We start from the raw sequence: 27,377 nt of genomic DNA, 5'->3' as shown, positions 1-27,377 counted from the left end.
GGAGAGCTCCAGGTTGTGTCCAGCCCATCTCGTTCAGTCCCAATCATCGGACCTCAGCAGCAAGCTAACCTACCAGTCAGAGCATCTGCCCCCTAGTGGTCATTACACATCATAGAGAGCAGTTGAGCGGCCTTAGCATATCATTAGCATGTTACACTTTGATTAGTTGAATGGCCTACCGGACCCCCAGACACTTAGCATATTAGGCTTTTATTGTATAGGATTATTGACTGTATTCCCTATGCTGTGCTTTATGTCCCCATGACTGTGTTTATATCTGGCAATGTGTACTTCTTAATCAACTTGTGTGTAGACCTTTGACTATAAAGAGAATATTCTGGTGCTGAAACTCTATTTGAGGACACTGTTCTCTTTGTGGGGAGCAGCAATAGCAAGGAAACAGAGTCTTTAGATCAGGACATACTTTGGTCTTGCTACTGAAGAGATGCTGTAGCTGGAGATGCCCACAGCCCTCATCTGGGAGGGAGTGGAGATGGAAGAGAAGGAACAATGCCTGTTCCTTCCCTCCTCTCTTAATTTCTCCCATGAAAGGAAGAGAAGCCAAGAAATTTACCTCTTTTAGAAATGTCTCTGACTTTTGGAGTTACATCAGTTGTCTTAATTGACCCTATAATTTAAAAAAACAAGAAGGATAGTAATGTTAGTTGTTTATTGCCTAATACTAATTATGTGTACTACATGAAGAATTTTCCCCACCCTGTAATTCTCATCCCATTACCGTGTCTTTGATACCCTAAGTAGAGAACCAGCACGCAGCTTTCCTTGAAGTAATATTTAAATTATTTGAGAAAGACTTCTAACCAAATTATTGGAAGTATATACATATATCTGTGTTAAAATATAGGTGGTTGAATTGCTTTTCAGCTTTTATAGGGCTTTGCAAGTTTGAACCACTCAACTCAAAGGTAGAGCCAATAAAAGCACAGTTGAAATTAATACACGATGTCAAGATTTACAGTAACAAATTATGATTTTTAGCTATGGAGATATCATTAAGCATATGCCAAGCAGTTGGCACATGCCTGTGAAAGGTTCATGAAGAAAAGGCTTTTTCTAATCGTGTTCCGTGATGTTTTTCCCAAGACAACAACAGCTTTTATAAAATGATGGTTATATCTCCTCATTATAGAATGTAATCTCCCCAAAAGACATTCAGCAGCTGCAAAACACTAGCATCTTTTAGTTGTAAATTGTTTTTTATTATTTATCCCTATTTAACTAAAAAAGAAATGGCCATCCGATGATTTAACAAGACGGAAATTTAGTGGTTTGCACATTTGATAGCACCCAATTGTTAGCCTGAGCATTGATGTCGTTGTGTCTGGGCTTTATGGTAATTGGTGTGTTTTGGCTTTCATACCTCTACTGTACAAGCTGGTATGAGTCTTAGGGAAAGCAAGTCTATGTGGTCAACTCTGTTCCATTTCTCTTTAGCATGGAATTTGAGATGGTGGGTATCCCTCTTAGAGCAAAAGAAACTGGAGAATTAGACCTAAAGGAGGGCATGTCCTGCCATAAGCCAGATTCTGAAAGTGTTACTGGTAGGGCTTCCTCTGCGTCGCCATCTATTACCAGTAGAAGTGGAGTTCTCGCTATGTCCCAAGGAAAGGAATTTCCTGAGACTTGCATGGGTGGGTGAATGATCTTTGCTGCCATGAAATTATACCCCTGGGTTTCCAATGTCCCCTTCCCCATATCTCGCAATGGAAAAGTCCATTTTTGTTCTCAGAAGGGCAAGAATTAAGACTACTACCTACAGGCTTTGCTCCATATGAAAGCACAGGACAGGCCAGCATCTTGCAGGTGGAGCACACATGGCTGCTTAAGGCCACGTGGCTATGATGAGAGGATGGGCAAGTATAGGTCATGGAACAAGAGAGGAGCAACCTTATGGTAGATTTCAGGGGCGACACATTCATTTTAATCCAGGGCAAGAGTGAAGCAAGAGAACAAAAGAGCAGAACAAGAGACAGATTATATTGAAGAGCTTAACCAATTGACACTTCAAGATTTCACACCCTTGCAGTGGCCTCGCTACCCTAGCCAGTTATCATAACCCAGGTTAGGCTTTTAGGCAAGCCCCTTCCCTACATCACCCTGACTTCCCTGTGCATGAGCCTATTTCTCCCTTTGTTTGATCCCTCCCTCCAGGGGTCTGCAGGGAGTGGACCAGTGGTTTCCTGGGGAGTATGAAGTTGCAGCTTCCTGGTGAAGCTGCCCAGGTGACCATACTTATGATGTCTAGCCTCCCCTTTGCTCTCTTCCTGTTATTAATACTAATTCCAAGGTAACTATGACAATAACAATAGCAGATGTCATTATGCACTGGCTTCATTACCCACAAAGTAATACAGGAAAGTGAGGCGATGAGAATCTCTATCTGACTGATTGGCTTACATTAACTGTAGCACATCCATTGCCAATGATGCTCCAGAGAAGGAGCACTTGAGAGGAAACTGAGCTCAGATTGAGACTGTTCTGTGAAATTTAAGAGCAAAATGGCACAGCCACTGTGGCTCGGTGATTAAGCGTTGGCCTATGAACCAGGAGGTTACAGTTCGATTCTCAGTCAGGGCATATATCCAGGTGGTGGACTCAGTCCCCAGTAGGGGGGCATGCAAGAGGCAGTGGTCAATGATTCGCTCTCATCATTGATATTTCTGTTTCTCTCTCTCCCTCTCCCTTCCTCTCTGAAATCAGTAAAAATATATATTTATTATATAAATAAATACTAGTAAATTAATAAATAAATAAAAACAAAACAGCACTACTGGGTTTTCTCACCATTCCATTGGTAGAACTCTTAGAAGACAGCCAACGAATTTAAATAAATAAGGTTCCCTAACCCTATGGTATAATATAGGGGTGGCATAGTCCTTTTAATCGAGGGCCCATTGGAAAAGAGGAAATTTCACTCATAACATACTTTTCAGTAGATGGTTCTAATGTGGTTCTGTGGCAATGGTTTCTTTGTCACTGTCTTAAGGAAAATGTTTGCCTTTCTTTACAAGACTTGGCATATTTTCCTGCAAAGGCTTAAGCAGTTTCTCTATCCTTAATATGGCATGTGGGCCTGGAATGATGGGTCACTCTGAACCAATTAAGCCACTGTTTTATTCCCATACACTATCACCATTTGCTTTTCACTTATTCCGTGAAGATTAGCATTGTATATTTGTGGCCCACTTATAACCAAGCTTTAGATTTCCAACTTTATAGATAGAAATTTATCTTCCAGTTTGGTGGTAAAATAATTCAATGATAGCAAAATTCAAATAAGAGTTAAAAAAAAAATGTATAGAACTTGGCATTAGTAGCCGCTTCGCTATCATAATCACAACTGGGAACTTTGTGCTGTGGTGAGCCTCTGTGTCTGTTTATTCAATAATTGCACCCTTGTGCTGTTTACCTTTTCATTTGTATTATTTATACATCAACCAGAGGGTATGAGCACTAAAAAATAATTTCCCATCACCTATCTTCCATTTCTTCTTATTTTAAAAGCCCTGGAGATATAGTTGTCCTATAAATAATAATAAAAAGGTGCTGTATTAATATTTCAGCACAGATTCCCATCTACCTTCACAGACGCACAAATACATATTCACTAATGTATACACGAACCCCTCCCTTCAAATTAACTGTGCCTGAGGCTTGCAGGAAAATCAGGTCAAGCTAAAGGACAAATCAGAGAACAGGACCAAAATTAATTTACTACTCTGTACCACTTGTGAATATGAGTTTGCAGGCGGGGGAATGGCTTCTTTTCTGAACTGTCCCTATCTCTGGATCTGTAGAGAAATTTTAACTCTGAGGCACAGAGAGCTCATCTGGTCCAGACAAAGTGAAAATTCAACTCTCAGCTTAGACTGTACTAGAGTTCCTTAAAGTGATAACAGATTGGTACACATCTCGTCACTTCTCTCTTAAGCTAGAACATTGAAAAGCCCTTAGTATCTCTTTCTTTCTGGGAGCTTTTTTGTTTTGTTTTGTAAAATTGTGAATAAAATTATGATTGACATATCTGTCTAAGAAGGGTTCTCTAGGCAACAATTAGCATCATTTCCAAACATTTGGGATGGGTTTTGATTTGGGTGTGGCCTTCATCCTGTGCTAAAAATGTGATAGGACCCTTGATCGGCAAAGTGCAGCTTGTGAGCAACATGCGGCTCTTTGGCCCCTTAAGTGTGGCTCTTCCACAAAATACCACAGCCTAGGCGAGTCTATTTTGAAGAAATGGCATTAGAAGAAGTTTAAGTTTAAAAATTTGGCTCTCAAAAGAAATTTCAATCATTGTACTGTTGATATTTGGCTCTGTTGTCTAATGAGTTTGCCGACCACTATGATAGGACAAACGCCTCTGTAACTGTGTTTATTTAGGCCTCAAACTGAATTATTATTGACTCCCCTCTTTCTCTCACACCCACATTAACCCGTTAGCAAAACATGGTAACTGTACCATCAAAATGTACCCAGTTCCAGGTCTTTGTCACTTCAGTCCCAACCCCAATAAGCTATGACCTGGATTATTGCAGACATCTTCTAATGGGTCTACTTGCTTCAGCTCAAGCCTTCCTGAGGTCTCTAGTCAACACAGCAGCCAATGTGATCTTGCTAAACTGTAGATCAGACGTGTCACTCCTACCTCAGAACTTTCTATCTCACTCAGAGCGAGAGCCAAAGGCCTCGCAATGGTTGGGAGGTTTCCATCTTCCCCACCTCTCCCTGCATCCCAGGCTCACTGGCCTGCTTGCTGTTTCTGAAATACACCTGGAATGCTGCCAACTCAGAGCCTGTGTTCATGTAGTTCCTTGTGTCCTAACGCACCCCCCTCTCTCTCTGCCTCCCCTCTTCCCCCCCCCCCCCACAACATCCCATCAAATTCCTTCTCTCACTTCCTTCAGGTTCCTATTCAAATGTTATCTTAACTGGGAGGCCTTTCCTGATAATCTTGTATTAAGTAGCACCCACCTCTGAAGCCCCACCCTGCCACTCCTTATTCCCTTTCATTTTGTCTGTCTTTCCCTAGAGCCCATATATACATGTAGATGTACACTGAGTGGCCAGACTATTATGATCTCTGAATGCATAATAACTTGGCCACTCAGTGTATATTCTTTATAATAAAAGGCTAATATGCAAATTGTCCTCTCAACCTGGAGTTCCACCAGCAGGTAGGCCGGCCAACTGTCCATGTCCCCTCCCCCTGGTCAGGTTGGCCGGACCCCACCTATGCACAAATTCATGCACTGGGCCAGATTATATACTAAGTGACCAGATTATTATGTGTTCAGAGATCATAATAATCTGGCCACTCAGTGTATATGTATGTGTTTCCACTTATGTGCCTATAAACAAATTTTGTTGTTTTTATATTTGTTATTATAATATTTTTGCTATATATTTGTTGGTTTCTTTTTTTCTCTCCCCACTAGTATATAAACTCCAAGGAGGCAAAGATTTTGTTTTTTCACTTCTTAGGCCCACCCCATCCAGCACCTGACAGTATTAAATACTCAAAGGATGTGTGCTGAACTAATGGAAAGAAGGAACGGAAGGGAGGGAAGGATGAGGGTGGGGTGGAAGGGGGAAAGTTCAAGAATTTCTTTTTATGATAGCTTGTCTAGAAATTCTGATGGAAGTCCCCTACTCATCCTTTTATCTTCCACATAATCACTTATTTCAACTTCTCTTATCCTAGATAAAAACTATTTTAGATTAAGTATACAGATATCAACTTGTTGCTTAAACAATATGACTGATTTACTGGGATCATAAAAAAATATATGCAAGTAGGAAGAGGGCACCCACCAATCCAGTTTCTGCCTGGACATTGACCATCACCCCCCTCTCACACCCACTTTGCCAAAGAAGCTAAGCAAGTGCATCCTTACCTCCCAGGTGAACCTTAATTACTGTTTGCACCAAGCTTTGAGATCCTCAGATGAAAGCCGTCATAAAGGCAAAAAGTGTTATTACATTGCAAATGGTTATAGGCACTCATTTAGCTCTGGAAACTGATCAAGCGGGGAATGTTGAATCATGAGACTAAGATTGGCCAAATATTACACTTGTTATAATTAATCTGAGCTTACGCTTGAACACAGTGATATGTTTTCTTACATAAAGTTAAGTCCTCTAAGGATGCATGAATCTTTGCAGGTCTCAGTTTTCAGCAGGGAACTTAACATTTTGTATACACAGATGGCTGGGAGATGAATGTATCTCTGACTTGTGATGGGCAGGGAGACTCACCAGGCAGACCGCTTACTTTAGAGATGCATTCTAAATTATTCTCTGTCCCCTTTACCCCAGGAGACAGGGACAAGAACATTCACCAAAGTATGGATTTAGAGCCAGAGCTGAATTCACATCCTTAAATAGGTTTTAAATCCTATTTCTTTCTGAATGCCCACACTAACTCTGTGGCCTTGCTGACAAGGGCTGCTCAGGAATCCTATATAATAAAAGCCTAATATGCTAAGTTTCCAACCATTCGACCATTCACTATAATACACACTGACCACCAAGGGATAGATTTCCAACTGGTAGGTTAGCTTGCTACTGGGGTCTAGCTGATCGGGTCTGGGCGAGATGGGTCAGACATGCCCTGCAGCCCTCCTTTGGTCCCTTCCCGGCCCAATCGTGCATCAGTGGGGTCCCTCAGCCTGACCTGTATCCTTTCACAATCTGGGACCCCTCAGGGGATGTCAGAGAGCCAGTTTCAGCCTGATCCCCGCTGGCCAGGCCAAGAGACTCCACCAATTCACGAATCCGTGCACGGGCCTCTAGTACTTAAATAACCTCTATGCTGGGAAGCTTATTACCTACATGGATGCTGATTAATTGTTATTCAGCAACTGTTGTGAGAAAGCTCTTTGCGCATTTCTCCATTTTGTCAAATATTTATTAAACACTTTCTCTGAGCTAGTATTCTGTTAGGTGCTTTGGGATATGGAAAGATTAAAAACAACACCTATAGTGCAGATTCAACAATCACCTACAGCAGTGCCCTAGCCTTAAAGAGTAAGAGTTATTCAATAAATGCAGGTCAAATGAATGAGAAAATAGACAGCACTTTAGGAGGAATGATAAGGCACATGCCTAAGAAACCAGAACCCTAACTACAATGTACATAAAGGAGAGATATAAACAAATGCAGTAGATACGAAGCTGCATCCACCTCCTTTAACCTTTATCATCTCTGGAACTGACATCTAAAGTGGTTCATAGAAGTCCACTTCTCCTTCCATGGGGCATGTGATTTGAAGATTGCTACAACTCTCCTCACCTTTTTCCCAGGCTCAAGAGCTTCAGGGCCTATAACCTATTAAAGGATTCTAACACACCCATCAGTCTGAATGTCCTCCCCTGGGCAAAGCCCCTTTCTCAGTTAGGCTCTTACGGGGATGTCAGCCTAGACCGACTGATCCAGATGTGATCACACCAGCATAGAGTACAGTTGGAATATTTTCCTGTGCTTGTCATGCATTGTCATGCTGCTCAAAATCGTTCAGTCATGGAACTCTCTTTCCTGAGATACATGCCTGCATCCTGAAAAAGCCCATTGTTCCAAAGAACAGGGTATGGATGAGTGTTACTTATCCACTGGGCTTTGGGAGGCATAGGTGGTACTTTTACACATATCACATTAAAATTGTAGCCATTAATATGGTTTGCTATGAAATTAGACTTTCTTTAAATTTAAACTTTGTGTGTGTTTTGAATTTCTCCTTTAAGTTGAATATCAAGAGTTGTGGGATTTAGTGGACAGAGCCTGCGACTCGGATCACTAATTCACTGGGTTGTGTGGAAAGCTCTTCTCTCTCTTTCTCTCTCTCATCTCTTTCCCACCCCCTCCCCACAACTTTGTCATCAGCAAAGTGAAATGGTTGGTGTGGATACCATCCAAGGTTCCTTCTAGAACTAGCATTCAGTGGTCTTTATCCAGATCATTCTAGGAATTTCACTGGTCTCAGAAGAAAAAGAGCCTTAGCTAGATATATGTTCTAAATAGAAGCATAGCAAGAAGATAAACAGCAGGTCAACACCCACCCACCCCCAACCCAACATCTAAGGCTTAACTAAGAAAGACGTAAATTGTGATCCAAAAGCAAACTACGACCCCCAATTGCTTTGTTCTTCTTCTGCACAATGTAGCAAATTTTCAGAAGAAAAGAAAAAAGCCTGAGAATGTTGGCACATGTTGACTTCAGTCACATGGCTTCCACCATGATGGGGCTTGCTAGTTGCCCACACACCCATTTGCTCATGCCCCAAATTGCACATCATTGTACACCTGACAGGCAAGCTTCTTGCTCAACCTGAAGTCTTTCAGCATTTTGAGCCCTTGCTAGCTGTGGTTTCTTTCCTGGAAATTGTGATTCTTTGAAAATAATGTTAAAACAAATCATTTTCTTTTTCTTTTCTTTTAACCCCCTGACAATCACTCAGGGGCTATGCCAATTCTGGAGTCTTTACTCTCCTGTCCCTCCCTTCTCTTCCTCTCTCTCTCTCTCTCTCCCTCTCTCTGCCATCAATTCCTTCTAATTCATAATTCCCCCAAGAGGATGGGCAGATGTGTATCAGGGCTTGAGGGAGGAAAGAAATGGGCATAGTGCATGGTGATGTTTCAGGACCACGGAGAGATACACCAGGTGGAGTTGGGGAGGGGGGGGCATTTTATTCAGCCCTTGCCTGTGGTTCCCAGGTCCCATTGGGAAGCCCCCACGTGGTGCAGATGACACAAGTCAAAGACGTTCTCTCCATCACATACAAAGAGCAGATAGCCTTTGGGCCCAGCCACCAACCTACTGTCAGCCCGCCTGGCATTGACCTTCCCTCCCCAGGCTGACCCCTGAAGACAGGGGCCTGCTCTGGGGAGCATTGTTCTAACCAAGCAGCGCTGCAGCTTTTGTGTGGGCCTGGGAGAGCCGCAGGCTCCTCTCCAGCCCTACTCTGTAATTTCATCAACTCTGGCTCTGAGAAACCTATATTTATAATGCTAATTAGGAGGGCACACATTTAATTTGAGTGGAAGACTGTTTGTATCTCCCTGAGCCTGATAGCACGAGGCTCAAGCGACAGCAGTCAAGGCAAAAGCAGGCATTTCTCCCTCCTCCAAGTATTTGCAACAGGGCTTACTCTTGCCAAACAATTTCTCTCCCGGATTAAAAAGAGAGAGGGAGAGGGAGAATGCCGAATATGCTGGAGCCGAGAAAACTTTGCGTTTATCTCCTGCCTGCATAATATATTTCTCTGTGCACTGAGAAAACATGCCTCTTGTGTTATCTAATTGTTTCCTGACACATTTAGCAACACTTCACACTCTTTAAAGTGACATTAACATTGCTGACAGTGGAGGTGCTTTCATTAGATGGGCTTTGAATTGTAGCCAGGATGCTCTGCAGGTCTTCAAACAGGCTTGTAAAAGGCGAGAAAGGCAGTATTTAGGAAAGGAGAGGCTCGGCCAATGGTACCCTGGGGGTGCGTATTCATTTTGCTGACTCCAGTCCATTTAAGAACGTGTGCGCACGTATGTGTTCATGCACGCACATAAAACAACTTCCCATGAGCTGGACTCAGACTCCTGCATCATCCGGGGGCCACTAGATCGCCTGGGAGTCCTGAAGACTCTTCAGAACGTTCTCCTTCCACATCTTTTCAACCACAACAGAGCACGGTGCTGTTTCAGACTCCTATCCGCCGCCTCGTGCCCAGGCCTGAGGCCGAGCAGCCGTGTGGCTGGTGTGCTCTGTGGGCATGATTGTCGTGCTCCCGGCTGTGGAGCTAATTCTCCTCCTCTTCTCCCTCGAGGCTTCCTCTTGCTCCTCGCAGGCCTTTTGTGATGTTCCCAGCTATGTGCCCCGACGCATGGCTGTCCTGGAGGGTGACCTATGTGAGTCTTCCAATGACACTCCCCACAGCACCTGCCTCTGCAGGGCCTGAAATGAGACACTTGGAGATTCATTCTGACCTTCAGGGAAAATGTACGCTGGGCTGGGAGGAGATGGGGCAGGTACAAGTCGGGGAATGAATTTCTGCTAGGACACACCTCACCTGTCATCTCAACCCCCTTATTCATCTTGTTATGTTGGCAGGATAATATTTTGAAATTTCGGAACTTGAGAGCTGAAGGAGAGAGCTCCCCACAGATTGTTTCATCACCCCCACACTGCTACCCCTTCTAACCATCTTACCCCTGCTGGAATTCCTCTTCTCTGTCCATATCTCTATTGTTAAAATAACTCTGTGTAGCTATACAATCCTATATCATAAATTACTGCTTGACTCTTCCCATGACTTACTGTGTAATCTTAGTCAAGTCTCTTGCTTTCACAAGCCTCAGTTTCCTCATCTGTAAAATGGGAATGATTACCTTCCAGATGGAATTGTTGGAAGGATTATGTAAATTACAAACCACAGAAGTGTTAAGCTTACTGCCAAGAACATTATGAAGTTAGTATTAGTCTCTCCCACTAAAATATGGATTCCATTGTGGCTGAAATTACATCATCACATTTCTATGAAGTATTAAGTGCTGTTCCGTTTTTGAACAGTAAAGTTGCATGTGTTACCTGAGGCCTGGCAAGGGTAAGCAGTTTGCTCTAAGTCACACAATGGCTAGCCCCAGGAAGAAACTCTGGTCCCTAACTCCAGGACTCTTTCTAACTGTACTTCTGGTGGGGATGTGTTAAGTACAAAACAATGACTTTCAAATGACATGCTGGGAAGGATGCTTATGACATCCATGGCTTCCTAACAAACTAGACCTGGTATCCATCTAGTTTACATTTCCCATCCTAGTCTCAACGGCATAGTTTGACACCTCTGAGGAGAGCTTTTCAGCCTTTTGGTTGATTGGTGGTGGTTGGACTCCCAAGATACCCGATTTGTAGCACCTTATCTAGGACCATCCAGTGATGAATGGGAGAGTACTGTGAGTGTGGGCAGCAGAGGAATGAAATAGTTCAGGCATCTGCCACCTCAAGCCCATGTTTCATCTTCGTTGTGCCTGCAGCACAGAGCAAAACACAGATTTACGTTGAGAAAGGTTTGCTATCTGCAGACAGAGTCTCTGAGAAGGAAAGCTTCCAGTAATGAGAATGAAAAAAGGACTGTCCATAGAGCTCTGTACCATGTGCCTTGTACTCTCATAGGTTATCACTTAATTCTCAAAATGTCCTGGAAGGGGACAAAGACACCTATCACATACTCTGCTTATGTTTGATCATAAGACTTACCACTTATTTCAGAACATTGATAGAAATGCCTCATCGGATGCTTATAATAACCTGAGAATTATGTTTATATACATTTTGTTTATCAGACAGTTGAGAACATGACAGTTAGGTGACTTGCCAAAAGTAACCCAGTGAATCAGTGGCAGAACTTCAATCTGGTTTGAACTTCAATCTGGTTCCAACACCAATCATATAGCCACATCACAGATAGGCTCCTTATCATTATAAAGTTAATTGGAGGCCCAGTGCATGAAATTCATGCATGGGTAGGGTGCCTATCCCTGCCGACTGCTGGCCAGAGCCTCCCTTCCCTGGCTGCCTGTTGCTGCCACCAGCTGGGGCCTTCCTTCTCACCTGCCATGGCCTGGCACCACTCACTCCACCATTCTGCTGTGGTCCTACTCTTATCAGGGCCCATCGGGGCCATCAGTGCCTCTACTGCCACCTGCTGCCAGCATCGCCTATGCCCACCATGTTCCACACTACCCCATGGTGGTCAGTGCAAGTCTAACTACTGGTCAGTGGAATTCTAGCATGTGGGGACAATTTGTATATTAGCCTTTTATTATACAGTAGGTCCTCAGGTTGCATCGGAGATCCACTCCTACAGCACGACGTAACGCGATTTTTGACGTAAGTCAGAACCCATCTACATAAGCACCTATGTCACTCACATAGAGCACATACACAGCAGTAATGAAGTGAAACAATAAAATAAAAAAAAATTAAAAGGAAAGATAATTTCTGACCTTTACTTGTGGTAAATAAATAACAAAAAAACCATAAAGAACATAATACATACATCGAAATTACAGAACTTTGTTTTTTATAAATACTATAAATGGGAGATGGCAACATAACCACTAAACAAAATATGTCAAGTCCAATGTAACCCGAGGATTGCCTTATAGGATTACATTCATTGTCATTGCCTGTGCAATGTGGTGTGAGCTCTAGAGCCAGAATGCCTTGGCTCAAATTCTTTTCCCAACCATTCTGTTCCATCTCAGCTCAGTCTTAACATCTTTGAAATGGGGATAATTAAGGATATGAAGTAAAAATTAAGTGTAGTAATAGATGTTAATGGATTGGAAATATTGCCTGGTAAATCATAAGGATTTAATAAGTCTTTGGGATTGGCAATATTGTTATATCCATGCATCGGGAACCCAAAAAGTAAAAATCAAAGTAAGAAAGATAGACTCCCATGTATATGGAAGATGGGACACCATTTAAAAATAAAATGCTTTTTAAAATATATTTTTTATTGATTTCATAGAGCAAGTGAGAGAGAGAGTGGTAGAAACATCAATGATGAGAGAGAATCATTGATCGGCTGCTTCCTGCAAGCCTCCTACTGGAGAATGATCCTGCAACCTGATTGTGACCTTCTACTTCATAGGTCAATGCTCAATCACTGAGCCATGCCTGCCAGGCTGAAAATGAGGTTTTGATATGGCTCAGTGGTTGAGCTTTACATCTTTCTGTAGCTGTTTTACCCCTACACCTTTCTTTCTTCGTAATGTAGGTTCCAGGAGAACAAGGAAACAGCCCAATACATCTTCTGCGTCTTATTCAGCTTAGAGAGACAACTGCATAAGGGACTGACCTGCTCACACAGGTTATTGTTTTCACCTGTGTTCTGGCTAGTGTTGGGTCACACCTCCAAGCAGTTCCCTAGGGCTGAAGCTTTCATAATTAGAGTGGAATCACATCTCGCACAGGGGTTAGTTTCGAAGGTCAGCAGCTAAGGCCGAAATTGTGGTCACACCACCACCCTGAAAAGTCCTTAGAAAAATGCCCCCTTTAAAACTGAGATATTGTCTCAATAAATCTAACAGTTTAGTTTTTCCTCCAAGGTTGTCATCGGCTGCCCTGTCTTTGTTTAAGCACCAGATGAAGTAGTGACTTAATATTCTAGCCACTTGATTAAAAGAAAAACAAATACACTGAAAATCAGAATCACTTCTTCTCAGCAAGATACCTACACACTGAGAGGCACCTAAGTCCAGCATCCATGGCACCCAGCAGTGTAGGCAACATCATATGCATTTGATATATACCCAGTAAATGTTTCTGGAGTGAATTGTTATCACCCACAAGTCCCACTGCTTTCTACTATGTACAGGCTCTGGCTGGGTGTGAGGGAACAAAGTGTATAATCCACATTCTCTACCTAGTCACTCACCATGTCATGAGTGAGCCATTTAGGCAAATAAATATCCTAATATATTACAAGTACAACAATGGAAGAATGCCCTGGGTACCCGTTGATGGTGATGCTGGAACTGAGTCTTCAAGGGTGTGTTTGAGAAGAGATTGAGGCTACCAATGAAAAAGGAATGCTTCCCATGCACAGAAAGGACTCAAGGAGGGAAAGATGGGTATGCAGTAGTGCGTTGCTTTGTTGGCTTAGCAGTGGTTCTCACCCTTTCTAATGCCACGACCCTTTAATAGAGTTCCTCTTGTTGTGGTAACCCCCAAATATAAAATTATTTTTGTTGTTACTTCATAACTGTAATTTTGCTACTGCTTATGAATGATAATGTAAATATCTGTATTTTCTGATGGTCATTACAGCATTACAGCAGCTGTTCTCAACGCCAGCAGGGTCGCCTAAGACCATCGGAAAACACAGATATTTACATTATGACTCATAACAGTAGCAAAATTACAGTTATGAAGTAGCAATGAAAATAATTTTATGGTTGGGGGTCACCACAACATGAGGAACTGTATTAAAGGGTCAGGGCATTAGAAAGGTTGAGAACCACTGGCTTAGAGTATGAGGAGTCGGAGGTGGTCTGGCAAAAGCTACTTGCCATACAAGAGATTGACCTGGATTATGTGGACAGTGGGGAGTCTTGGGAGGGTTGAGAGAAGAAGCATAACATGAGCAAATATGTGTTTTTAGAAATATAGTTGCTCTTATAAGGAGGGGAGACATAGAGGAGTATGGGATACCAGGAACCAGGAAGCAAGAACTGTGGTCTAGACTACATTGTCCAGTATGGAGCCTCTAGCCACATATGCCTCTATAAACTTAATTAAAAATTCAGTTCCTCCGTTGCACTTGCCACATCACCAAAATAGTAATGGCATCTCATTGTAAAGGAGCTGGGAGGTGTAATTACGGTACATAGCCAAGCAACTGGGAATTCCTATTCAGAATGTGTTTGAGGGTTTATTGCCCTTTGGTAAATGGTTGAGTCACTGCAGGCAAAGTGAATTTGAGTTCCCAAAAGGGGAAGTTGCAATGATTCACTGCATTTTACCTTATTACCTTATGAATATGAAAGATTTGGCATTAGAGAGTCACAGAAATTACATTAGTTCAAAACTAAGCTCTATCCTTGTCTACAGGCTGAACTATGTTTGACTCCTTCCCCAGTGCAGTGCTGCCAGGAAGGTGTGACATATACACACATACGTGTTAGTGAGATCTGGGGAGGACATGAGAATGCAGGGTCCCAAACTGTGAGGACAGTTCACACCTGAGCTCCTGAAAGAGGCCCTGTAACTGAGGCAAGTCCAACGGCCTGCCGTCCTTCCAATAAATTATGGATAATAGTGTGTGTGAAATTGGGATGTTTGGCCAGGGCCCTTTGAAAACTAACTGTTTTCAAGAAAATGCTTAACTGGCCTTCAGTGAGTTCAGTGAAGTGTGAGTGAAGAGGGCAATTAGGGCTTCCGCGGTAAAACTCAAAACTCGAAATGGAGCGTTATGGAATGGAGCAAACCCAGTTGCCCAGTCAGGCTGCTGTTGCCTCGAGAAGACATGAGGGGTCATCATGTAAAGTCCACAGGTGAGGTTCAGTAATCTACAACTCAGTGGAGACATTCTTCCTGAGTCCCTCCTTTGTCTCTCAACCAACAAGTCTCCCTGAGCTCCAGAGGACGGTGTGCAAGAACATCCCTCCTTGAGGAATTAGATCAGCTTCGGGAACTTCTCCTGTGCTAAGTTCTCCAGTGGCAATTTAAGCTTATTTTCTTGAAGTTTTCTTAGCTGGCTGAATCAGAATTTTCACTTCTAATGCCTGTCTGATTCTTATCAGAAAAAAAGAGCTACTTAAAAATTGACCAAATAACATAAAGTATACTAATCTAAAATCTTCATATGTGTGGGCAGCGTTTCTCAGCCTCTGCATGGTGACATTTGGGGCTGAAATTCTTTGTTGAGGGAGACTTTTCTGTGCATTGTAAGGTGTTAGCAGCATCACTGGTCTCTACTCACTAGAGGCCAGTAGTATCCCTACACACACTCACAAATGTGACAACTGAAATGTCTCCAGACATTGTGAAATGTCCCCTCAGGAGCAAAATTGCCCCCTGTTAAGAATGACTGATCTAGGCTAACATCAGCACTAAATATAAGCATCTTGCTACAGGGAATATAAATATGCATATGATATAAATATGACCCCTAAATATACATATAAGATAGATCTATATTTTAATTGTTAAAGTATGTTTTTGTTGCTTTTAGAGAGAGAGGAAGGGAGAGGGAGAGAGAGATAGAAATGTCAATGATGAAAGACTCATTGATCGAGCCCAGAACCCGTGAATATGCCCTGACTGGGAATCAAACCAGTGACCTCTCGGTACATGAGTTGACTCTCAACCACTCAGAAACACTGGCTGGGCAGTCTCTATTTTAATTTAAGATGCTCTTTTCATTGGGTCATTCTGTATTCTATAATTATAATAGAAACTATTGTATTGTTTGATTTTTAAATTTTCACATGTAGGTAAGAAGTTGAGTCCCTCTCACCCTTCCCTAAGATTAATGTGGCCCATGCAAGACCTAGCACCAGCCAGGAGTTTATCTGAGTTTCCCTCCCACGCTGAGGACAGACAGCTGCTGTGTTGCCTATTTGTTGGCAAGTAAATGGCTATCTGCCTGCATCTCTCCCCCACTCTGTAAGGCCCACAATATTCTTATATGTAGACCAGGTATCTTCCACCTACTTGAGTTCTCGGGGACCCCATGGGGTTGAGTTCTCATGAATTAACATGGAGCAAGTCAGCTTATAAAACATGAAAAGTTCGTAATTCTGGAGGCAGAAGAACTAGAATCTATTTCCACTTTTTCTTCTACTCAATCACTATCTGGTATTGGCCAAGTCATTCCTCCCTTGGGCTCGGTGACCAGTTATAATCAGGATGCTTTTTGTTCTAAGTGGCAAGAACCAACTCAAGCTGGCTTAAGGAAGAAAAAATTAGGATGGGGTGGAAAATAAATTGGTTCATACATTGAAATATTGGTGCATATGAACCAACTGGAACCAACAAACTACAAGTCTCATTAGCTCCCTTTGGGTCCCTTGTAGCCACTGTGTGTCAAACACAGCTCTTGGGACCTTACATATATTACCTCCAGTCTTTCACACAACATGGGAAGTCAGTGTTAATTATCAGAGAGGCCCAGGGAAGGGAAGCAAGTTGCCAATCTCTCTATCTATCTATCTATCTATCTATCTATCTATCTATCTCCCCCCCATCCCTCCCTCTCCACTCCTCCCTTCCTTTTTACACTTTATCTAAAAATCAATGGAAAAATATCCTCGGGTGAGGATTAACAACAACAACAAAAATATTGGCTTCACAAACCCCCAAGCATGAAGGGGGAAAGTGGCTAATTTACTCAGACATTTGAATAAACAACAAGTATTAGAACAACTCATTAGGAAAAATATTTAAATCCTCTAGCCAACTATTTTATATATGTTACTACTGTCCTTTTTATAATATTCAGCCCACAAAAGCCACCTTTTTATTAAGTCTTTGAACTTACAAAGCCACAAAGGATTTCCAGTTCTTGACCCAAGAATTGCTTCCTCTCCTTAATAATCATTTGTTCTGTGGAGCAGTCACTGTGGCTGTTTCTGGAGAAGCCCCTAGTTCATTCCCTCCCCTAGGATGATCTCTGTGGTGCATTCCAGAAGAGGAGCAATGAGTTTGGGGTTCACATCTCCTTCATTTTTTTTTTCTCAATCGTTTGTGTCTAATGTGGGACAGAGTTGAATGAACCATGCACAGCTGTAAATGTTAAAAGAGAAAAGTACATGTGAAATCTTAGCTGAGTTCTCAGCTCAAAGCAAGATTACATATATAGGTGGTAATGAGGTCACTGAACTTACCATTAATTATTCCTGTTACTGGTTTTTATTTGGATTTTGTTTTTGAGTTACTTGGGGGTTTTTAAACTATCTCTTGATCATGGCTCTATTTCACTAAATATCCTGACACCCCTGTTACTACAGGAATCAGTTATGCATAGTCTACACAGAACATTTTAATATCTTCCCGCCATTAATCTTTGGGATGAAAAAGGAACCAGTGGTGTTCAGTGAACTGGGGGACTTGATTAGCAACATGCCTTCTGTCATAAATTAGGGGCAGAGCAGCAATTTCATGGATAATATCTACTACTCTGAGGATGGAGAGGAGATTGGAGTCCTTAATCTTGTGTGGAAAAACTAAATCTAGATCCAAATCAGTTTAGGGAGAAAAATGGTGCTGTAATTGAAACAACAGGGTGAGAGCGATGTGACGTCCTCCACAGATGGTATAGGACCCAAGTCCCAGTAGGGCTGTGGTGAATGATGGATGGAGCCTGCAACCTGGCTGGCAGAGGGGTTCAGTGCATCTGCTACGTTTCACCCACTCCTGGTCCATGGCTTCCTAAGTGATGATGGCACTGCTTCTCACTGAACCCTAGGCACTTCAGAATCCTTCTCAACCCAGCATTCCCCACAGCCAATACCAACCCATCAGTTGGCATGCAACTGCTATGTCTGATGATAGGTGCAAGTTTTATCAGAATACTTGCACAAGTTGAAACTACCACAAGATCGTATTCATTTGGAAACAGATAAATTAGGGAAAATATTGAATTAGTCCTCATTTTTAAGGTCACGGGGAATCCATTCACACAGCTAATGAGACTTTGGTTTACATGGGGATCTTGGAAAACACGCACACCCACACATACCCGAGACCATATGAGTTTAATGAATGACATATTGCTGCCTTCTCATGCTTTCTCTTGCTTTTTAATAAATTAGTTAAGTCCAGTGTTTTATATATTTGCAAGCGACTCTATGTCATTTCAAAAATGGAACTTCAAAAATAGTTTGCAGACCAGAGGGTCTATGTAGTGTATAAAGTAGGAAGCAGGTAAGTGCAAGGTTCCTGGTTACCTGCCCATTGCACGCTAGGTATTTTAGTAAGAAATCATGGTCTATGAAGTGAGCCTGAAGAAGTCCCAGCTCTCTCCCCTGCACCTTGGAACCTGTTTGTGTCTGTACAGATGGTCTCTGTCAAGTGGAATAGTCGGGGGAAAGGACGGGGGAGGAGGGAGAAATGTAGCATCAGAGAACAAAATTAGCAAATGACATAGCAAATAGAGAACAGCATACAGTCCCGATTGAGGGATAGATCTAGAGGCTGAGACATTTCCCAAGCAATGGTTGGTACTAGCAAGCAGAGTTTAGGGAACTACCAACGCATGGAGTTAAAGTAATGGGAATCAGGCAGTTTTGTGCTGCATATTTTAACGCACCGAAGTAACCCCAGTACTTTCATTGTGTTGGGACTGCTCTTCTGTTGTCTGTATTTGTCTAAATTAAAAAGCAGTTCTGTCTGTAGTATATGCAAGGAATTCATGCTGAACAAAATTTCAAAAAGTTCATGTAAAGAACAATTTTTGTAGCAACCGTCATATCAGGCTCCTGGAAAATTATACTTGAACTTGAGTTCCACCTCAGTCACTCCAAGGAATTTCAAAATTGGCTCCCAGCCATCCTTGTTCTTCAGCGCGAAGTCTCAGATACTCCTCAATACAAACTCTAAAGCCTATTGACTATGAGTTAAAATCTGTCCCCACCAAAGCCTCACTTCACAGCATCTGGTCAGGACACCACTGTGTCCGCAAGCCTGGGCAAGGGGGAGAGTAACATTGCTAAGAAGGAGCCACTTTGGACTTGATAACAAAATTATGAGAAAGGCTTCGAACTCTGACAGCTGAAAGTGTCTATAAATGGTTATTCATAGAAATGTTTATTCTATGAAATCTTGAAAGTGCCTTGGGATTAGGAGATGGGAACCTGGATTGATTGCCTATCAATCAGCCCCCTCCTTGTATGTCACCTTCCCTTCCTGTCACCATGCTGTGGGGCACACACTGCAGAATGGGGAGGGAATGCCTTTGGGGAAAGACAAACCTGAGTTTGACTCCTGTGCCCCTGTCACTTACTAGCTGTGCAGTCTCACCGCTTTGTGCCTCAGTTTCCCCATCAATAAATTAGGGATTATCACCACTCTAACTTCATATTGCTTTGAGAATTAAATGAGATAACCTGAGTAAAGTGGCTAGTGCAGTGAGTGGCACATAATCCTCATGCAAAAACATTTAGAATTAAGATAGTCATAATAATGATGGGAAATCTAGGGGAGAAGGTATGGATTAAATGTGAGCACATTTTCTGATGAAACTCGAACGTGTTCAGTCTATCGTTGCCAGATCATCAGGCCTGAGTAGCATGCCTCACATGGCTCCCAAGCAGTCATGAATGAACTGAGTTTTTCAAATGAAAATCCATTTACCTATGGATGTATTTCAGGGGTGATCCTTCTTCAGTCGTGTAATTGGGCAGGAACCCTTGACATTTAAGCTTTAGGAGTATTCCTATCTCCTGTCTCTTTCTTCCACCCCTCCCACCTCAAAAGGGTAATAGGCCAGTGGTTAGATGCCTCTGTGCTGGTGTTCACTAGTTTCCTCTAACCGGAAGTTTCCTCCTCTTATGAAGATTGCTCGGGCCTCACCTTTTCCATGAGTCCTTGAGGGACTCTCACACCTACCTCTACCTGGCCAGGCTGGACCCACTGTCCCTTTCTCCACCCCCAAAGCACCATGTTCTTAGGTCTTGCTCTTTATCATGTCCTGAAATGGAATAGTCACCTGTCCGCCTTCCTCACTAGACTGGGAGCTCTCTGGAGGCAGGGCGGATGCCTTGCTTATGCTTATTCTTGTGTCCTCAGTATCTCAGAGGGCAAGGGGCACCCCTACATTTAATTGAAACATTCTGGTCTATCAAATGTCTATCAGTAACATTTAATGCCGTCAGGAATTGAACAGGAAATGGAATTATAAAGACAATGACATTAACATCCATTTGAGGTGCCTGAAAATGTCCCCACATACATACTACATCTAAAAAGCAGGAAAACATATTTCTTCTGACTCAAGCACTTGTTACCCGAGTTGAAACTCAGACCTGGATCTTGAGGAGTTTGCTTTCTCAACACCTTTCCCTTCTCTCTGCACCCCTGGCTTTTAGGGCTGCTGTTCCTGGCTCGTTTTTCTGAGCTTTTCCCAAATGAACAAGCCAGCAGGCAAACACTGGCAGGGACCCCAAGGTGTGAGGAAGACTTGGGGGAGAGTGCACATGGCAGTTATTCTCACTGGGCACCTGGCTGGCAGGAGCTCCCTGCCATGTGCTGAGAGGTTGCTGCAGCCTTCCGAGTGGGAGAACCTCTTGACCCCAGGGCAGCTCCACATCCCTGTCCACCTTCTACAAGGCTCGCTGCTCCTCTCCTTGGCCTGGAGTGGCCGTGCTTCTCTTTGTAGGAATTCCCTGTGGTGTCAAAACAACCCTCATTGTGTAGAGAAGTGGGTCCTTGGCCAGTTCTTTGGGATGCAAATGTGTTCCCCTTCCCACTTCTCTCCCACATCTAACCCAATCTCATGGGCTTGGTTTTAGTCTCCCTTATTTATTTGTTCATCCATTCAAGAGGTGTGTTATACTAGGAAGACACTGCAGACACAGAAGCAAATAAATACACAGAGGTCTACCCTCAGATAGTGGTAAGGGCTATGAACATATTTAAACAGGCTAATGGGATAGAGCAGACAGGTGGGCCGTTTTCAAGAAGACAAACAGGGAAGACTTGAACGAAAAGAAGGAGCAGGATTGTGAATATTAGGTGGCTAGTCGCGGAGAATGTTCCATGTGGAGGGCACAGGAGGGGTAAAGGCTGTGAAGGTGGAATGACGTGGCACGTTCAAGCAGCGAGAGACCGTGCTGTGGCTAGCAAACAAGGGGCCACATGGGGAGTGGTAAGGCTACCATCAGAGATGAGTTAGAGGCAGCTGGTGCCAGAGTAAGCAAGACATGGAGATGATCATCTAGGATCTGGACTTCTCTCTGCATGCAATGGGGGAGCACTCAGCAGGCGAATGATATGACCTGATTTCTATTTTTACCATGTTCTGCTGCTGTGAAGAAGACATGGGGACAGAGGGGAAGCAGGTAGACCAGCAAGGAGACTGATGGGTAGGGACTATGCTGTCTCAGATTAGGATGGCAGCAGGGGAGGTGAAAAGAATTTTCCAGATGGATTCCACATCAGCCATGTAGGTGAATATTTCTGCTCACACTGGCTTTCATACTACAGGTAGTATGAATTTAGACCTGTGGAGAAACAGCTAACTACTTGAAATAATACATCTGGAGCATTTTCTTTCTCCCTTTCTTTTAGATATTTTTATTGTAAGGTGGTTTCAATGTAACTTTCTCTGGATGCTCTCATGACACTCATTGCTGACCTTTGACCCCTCTGTCCTCTTTCCCAGGTCGTCCCATTCCACCTACATCTTCGTCTAGCCTCCTCCCATCTGCTCAGCTGCCTAGCTCCCATAATCCTCCACCCGTTAGCTGCCAGATGCCATTGCTAGACAGCAACACCTCCCATCAAATCATGGACACCAACCCCGATGAGGAATTCTCCCCCAATTCATACCTGCTCAGAGCATGCTCAGGGCCCCAGCAAGCCTCCAGCAGTGGTAAGGAAACTGTGGTCTGAATGTGTGCTGTTTTGTGTGTGTGATCGTGTGCATCTCCAGCAAAATGGAAATTTAGAAACAAGGGCTGGGGAGAAGATGGTGTGGGGCACATCTGAGGGATTAAGGAGAATACATTTGTCATTTTGTGACATTATGGTTCCAGGATACATTCATCAAAGGTCACAGATAAGGCTTTGCTGGTCTCAATAAGCTTTGGGCCTCCTTCAGTGAGAGGATTTGCCCACTGCTGCAGATGAGAGCATACAGGTCTCAAAGAGAAAGGTCAGAGGGACAGTAGTATGTTAAATTTTGTTTTACTGTGATTCTGGTCAGAGCCAAGTACCCTGGATACCCTCACATGCCCAATTGTATGCATGTTTGATCTCTTGTTTCTTATGGATAAACACTACCTCTTACTCTTAGTTCTTACTGTGGTTTTCACATTCACAGGTCCCAGGGTTCTGTCTCACTTTTGATGATTTTGAGGCTACTGCCTTAGCTCTAACCTCTACATCTTAGGTGCAATTGTTCCAAACCAGCAATAATAATGCCTTATTTTGATTTCTCCTGTTGGTGATGTGTTCACAAACTATGTGAACCTAAGAGCAGACAATATCTAGATATAAGTCCTCATGGCCTAAGGAAAGACAGCTGTAGAAATTAATTGCTCTTGACTCAAAGGCGTTGGAGTTATCTTCTGAACTAGCCATTCATGGTGTCCATTAACATATCCTGTCCAAGGCAGGACCAAGCTTCCATGCCAAGAATGTTCCTGGATGAGATTGTGTTTGGGCTCCATCCATGATTGTACGCCACCACTGGCCTCAGCCTCTACAATTAGATAGGACCTCCTAACTACATTTACAATGATTCATTCTTGAGATGGAAAATGATGGACTGCTACTTATGATGGCCTGTGCCCTTCTTCAAAGCCAGGCCTGATATATTTAGTAAACTTGTATTGTTTTTTCCAAAAAAAAAAAATTACCTAATCAAATCTCTCATCAAACGGGCAATCCATTGTTGATATTATGAAGGCCTTTAATCTACCATAAATCTTTATTAGAACTTATCAGAGCTTCTAGTTTGAGAGAAATGTGATTATGGCACTCTTAAAATGACATTACATCATTGGGGTGATTGGTTTATCATTTGGAGAAGAGACATCAATCATAACTAGCATAACCATGCAGTAAATGAATTCAACCTTTCTACTGCGGAACAATGACACTGTAATTGCTCAAAATCAGGCTTCAAATGAAATCGGAAAATGCTCTTTTTTCAAATATGATGTTAACTTAATTGAATATATTATAAAAAATCATGTTTGAGGAAATTCTATGTAATTAAAAATATGCGGAAATATATTCCATTTTCTTCTTTTATCAGAACCTACTTTTAGCTACAGAACCCCTTTTTTGTTGTTGCTGCTGAGATTATGTTGCATTTAATTGAATGATTCTCACTTATGTTTTGCTGCTTTTTGTTTCATATGATGTAATCACGATGAATGTTGTATTCCGAAGGACAAGAGGCTTTTGAAATGAGGTGCACCTGCTGATAGCTTTTTCAAAACAGACAATTATTAGGGAGAAGATGAGCTTTTACAAACTATATTCTCTCATGCATTTGTAGGTATGCAAGCAAATATGATTTCCATGAGAGGTCATTTCATATCTCAGAGCCGTCTAGTGTGTGTTCTTAGTGATGAGGCCATGAGTGACTTTTCCTCTGAACATTGTATCAGAATGTAAGTTGTTGTTAGGGTATTCTTGTTGGCTTTATGCCTAATCGAAACCTCATTTGGGTGAACACAATGGATCTACGTGTTCAGAGTCAAACATATCATCCATCCACTTTTCATCCCTTGCTCTAGTTTGTCCAGCTTACTTAAGATTGATAGTGATTTAAGCTTCCATAACAGGGCAAAATACCACAGAAAACTCAAGGGTCCATTTTTACCCCAAATAAGAGCTGAGCTGATATGATTTCTTCACTTAAGGGGTAAAGACCCAATTGTGCAATGCCCTTGTTTTCAGTGGATACTTACCTGAGAACTCTGGTTTAACCAAAGTGAGCGCAAATGAAGTTCAAATATGTGTGCTCACATGTGTGTGTGTGGGGGCGGGGGCCGCAGGCAAGTGCATGTGTTGTGTCTTACAGAATGGATTTAGGGTCCAGGGCAAATTGAGGATTCTATCAAGATCTGAATGCAGTTGCCTTGAATTTAAATTTGACATAAGGGATTGAAAATAGAGTTTGACACAGACAATGCCAAGTGCAGAGCTGGGCCTGGGCATTCAGAATTGAATTGTATGTGAAAGGGGCAGGATTGTTTGGAGGATGTCATAGAAGAAACAGAGCAATCATGTGATCAGCTGTGTTATGTTTAGCTGGTTAATTACCCAGGGTTGTTGAAGTTGGTCTCTTGGCAGGGACCTTGTGTTCTGGAGCCCTGCTATCAGTGTGGTCTTCATCTCTTTTCTCGGGTGAAATAAAACCCCTTCCAACACAATCAGCCCATGCAAGACAGTAAGACATGATTTCCTGCTGCCCTCGATGGTTGCTGTTATTGCTTGGCGTTAGCAAAGGCCTTCAGTAGGGGAGTCACTACACACATTTCCTGGCCTGAAGACCCTTTTTGTTCTAAAAAGACAACCCGACATAAACTGCACAACTAAAATGCTTTGGCCAACGTGAAAAGCTCCTCAAAGCAACAACAGTGCTTTACCTTTATGGCTCCGTGTCGTTATTTTCTATGAATGCAGCACATTCTTTAGTGGATGGTACTAAAACCTCGGCACCTTGTGAAGCCAACTCACTGTAACCTTCATTCTGTGCCAATCGAGCTCATACCCAGGGACCCTCGTGAGATGCTTAGAAGCATGGCGCCTCCCTTCCCTCCAGCATCCTCTTCCCCAAAGCTGAGCTCTGGCAGGTGGCTTGTCCTGTGTCCGGCCTTCTGCCAGGCCAGGTTAGCTCCAGAGAGGTTTCTCGTGTTACAGCAGCATAATTTCAAACCCTGTGAAATAACTCATCTGGAAAGAGAATCTGAGTCCAAGTGACAGTGTAATGGAGGGCCTTGCAGCCGCGAGCATGATGAGGCTGCCTTTCAAACACGAATGGGGTCTGCACTCTGCTATGAGTGTATGAGGCAAAAAATACACGGGCAGCCACACTGTAATCAAAAGCATTGGCTTACCTCCCCTCTCATAAAAGGTTGCGTTTTCCGTTTTCTTAAAAGTCTCAGTGAAGGGGTTTAGAACACTCATTAGTAGCATCAGACATAGGGAAGAAATGTCACCTGATACCTGTCAGTCAGGGCCCTTCTACTTGGTCCTCTGTGACGGGGGAACCCTTTCAGCTGCAGAGCCTCTGAATGCAACTGAGCATGTTAAAGGTGCCCAGGCCCTTTTTTTTTAGTCAATGTCTTGGTTCAATTCTAAATGAAACTTGTACATCTAAACCAGCAAGTTTGGGGTTACCTAGAGTAGCCCAAGAACTCAACTGTCTAGATCATTTAATGATTATCTTGGTTACCTGGCATCATAAAGCAAAAGAGCTACATTTATTAACTCATCCATCCCTTTTTTTTCCCATTCCTTTTCTTATATGTACCCCATAGTTTGTGAAAGCTTGTGACAATTAAAAAAAAAAAAAACCACAAAACTAGAAATTTTAATCTATATCTACAATATATATAAAAGTCTAAACTACTAGCTGACCAGCTGGTAGCTATGATGTGCACTGACCACCAGCAGGCAGATGCTCAACACAGGAGCTGCCGAGTGACAGCAACTTTGCAGAGTGCCCTCTCACACTCCAGGACGCCTCGGAGGATGTCGAACTGCCGGTTTCAGCCAGATCCTTACAAGCCAGGCCAAGGGACCCTACTGGTGCATGCACCAGGCCTCTAGTTAGACAATAAGGGTAAAGGAAATTGTAGAGAAGAAAAAAGAAGCTCATGTATGTAAAGTCCTGTTCCATTATTTAAGACCAACAAAAATACTTGAGCTTCCTAGAAACCAAAGCAAAAAGGAATCAGAGAAGCAACAATATGCACAACATCCATGAGAGAAACACAAATCATCTGCTTCAGGGAAATTCTGTCAGTCCTCATAGTGAGGCTGGAAAGGAATTGCTTCCATGGGGGTGAATTCCCAGTGACCTGTTATCATGCATGTGCTGAAGAATTTCCTGCAGACATTCTTATAATCTCCCTCCACATATTCCATAGAAAGCATTTTCAGTTTTAAAAAATTCCACAAATGCCCAAAAACACAGCCCAAGGATAAAACTTGATCCATACATAAACCTTTGTTCTATAAAGGACCATGGAAACTGCTTGTTCCTTAGACAATAGACCTTTAATATCATTGCTCATAACTAAATGTTTAGGGAAATTAACAAAAGCAAATGTTCCGTGTTTCAAATTTGTCTTGACAGCCACAGAGAGGTTCGCATTGATATCCTCTCATGAAAACTGAAGTGTGGCTCCCGGACAAATTTACTCCCGGGCCCCTCCCACCAGCCATAGGCTGGATTTGAATGTGAAAGAGCAGCTGCCACTGCTAGGGCCCAAAGCTCAGGCAATGAGGGCCAGGCCAAGGCTCAGGCAGCCTTGGGGGCATTGGCTTCACCTGATCTCTGGGAGGAGGCCTAATCCGTGAGTAGGACATCCTCTGAGGGCACCTGGACTGTGAGAGGGGGCAGGCCTAGTTGAGGGACCCCTCCAATGCACAAATTTTCATGCATCAGGCCTCTAGTTTCTTTCATAATGGCCTTTATTTTCTTAATTTCCTGCTTTTATTATGTATGATGGGGAAAAAAATGCATAATGATGGGAAAGGGGGCAGATCACATCCCAGCTTGGGGGAATATACTTATTTTAGAAAATATATGCAATATACCTATATTTGACCTGAGTCTGTCTGAGATATGGTAGAACTTTGTAGTTAATCTGTAAATGAAAAGGTTTGGAAAGATTTCACTCCACCCTCTGGGCCATGGACAAAACTGAGTCCTATTGTGTCATGCAAAGCAGCACCTTGCTGTTTTGCTACAAACATTGAAAAGCATGGTTTGGGGTCCTGTAGCACCTGTTGGGGTCTTGTAAAACCTGTTGAAATGTCCCAGCAGCAAGCAGAAAAGGCATTGCTCCTCATATTCTGACCCAAGCTCCTAGCGAGCATCACCCAGCCTTCTACACAAGGATTTAATCTGAGAATTGCGAATTGATGGTTGTTGGACTCTCTGGGCCCTGCTCC

At 42.8% G+C, this 27,377-nt stretch overlaps 1 protein-coding gene across 8 annotated transcripts in view; it reads left to right on the top strand.

Moving 5' to 3' along the window:
• Positions 1–27,377, top strand: part of TENM2 (teneurin transmembrane protein 2) — an 867,288-nt gene that overhangs the window by 505,506 nt on the left and 334,405 nt on the right. For 7 of the 8 annotated variants that reach the window (XM_045577000.1, XM_045576998.1, XM_045576997.1 and 4 more), the window contains one exon: positions 21,901–22,110. The exons of the other annotated variant lie outside the window; for it this stretch is intronic. In XM_045577000.1, the coding sequence (XP_045432956.1) occupies positions 21,901–22,110 (210 nt within the window). The remainder of the gene's footprint in view (positions 1–21,900; positions 22,111–27,377) is intronic. 8 annotated transcript variants of the gene reach the window in all.

Source organism: Pipistrellus kuhlii, unplaced genomic scaffold (genome assembly GCF_014108245.1).
Source record: "Pipistrellus kuhlii isolate mPipKuh1 unplaced genomic scaffold, mPipKuh1.p scaffold_m20_p_8, whole genome shotgun sequence".
In the NCBI taxonomy this organism is placed as follows: domain Eukaryota; kingdom Metazoa; phylum Chordata; class Mammalia; order Chiroptera; family Vespertilionidae; genus Pipistrellus; species Pipistrellus kuhlii.
The sequence above is the reverse complement of the archived record's forward strand: the minus strand, read 5'-3'. Positions and strand labels throughout refer to the sequence as shown.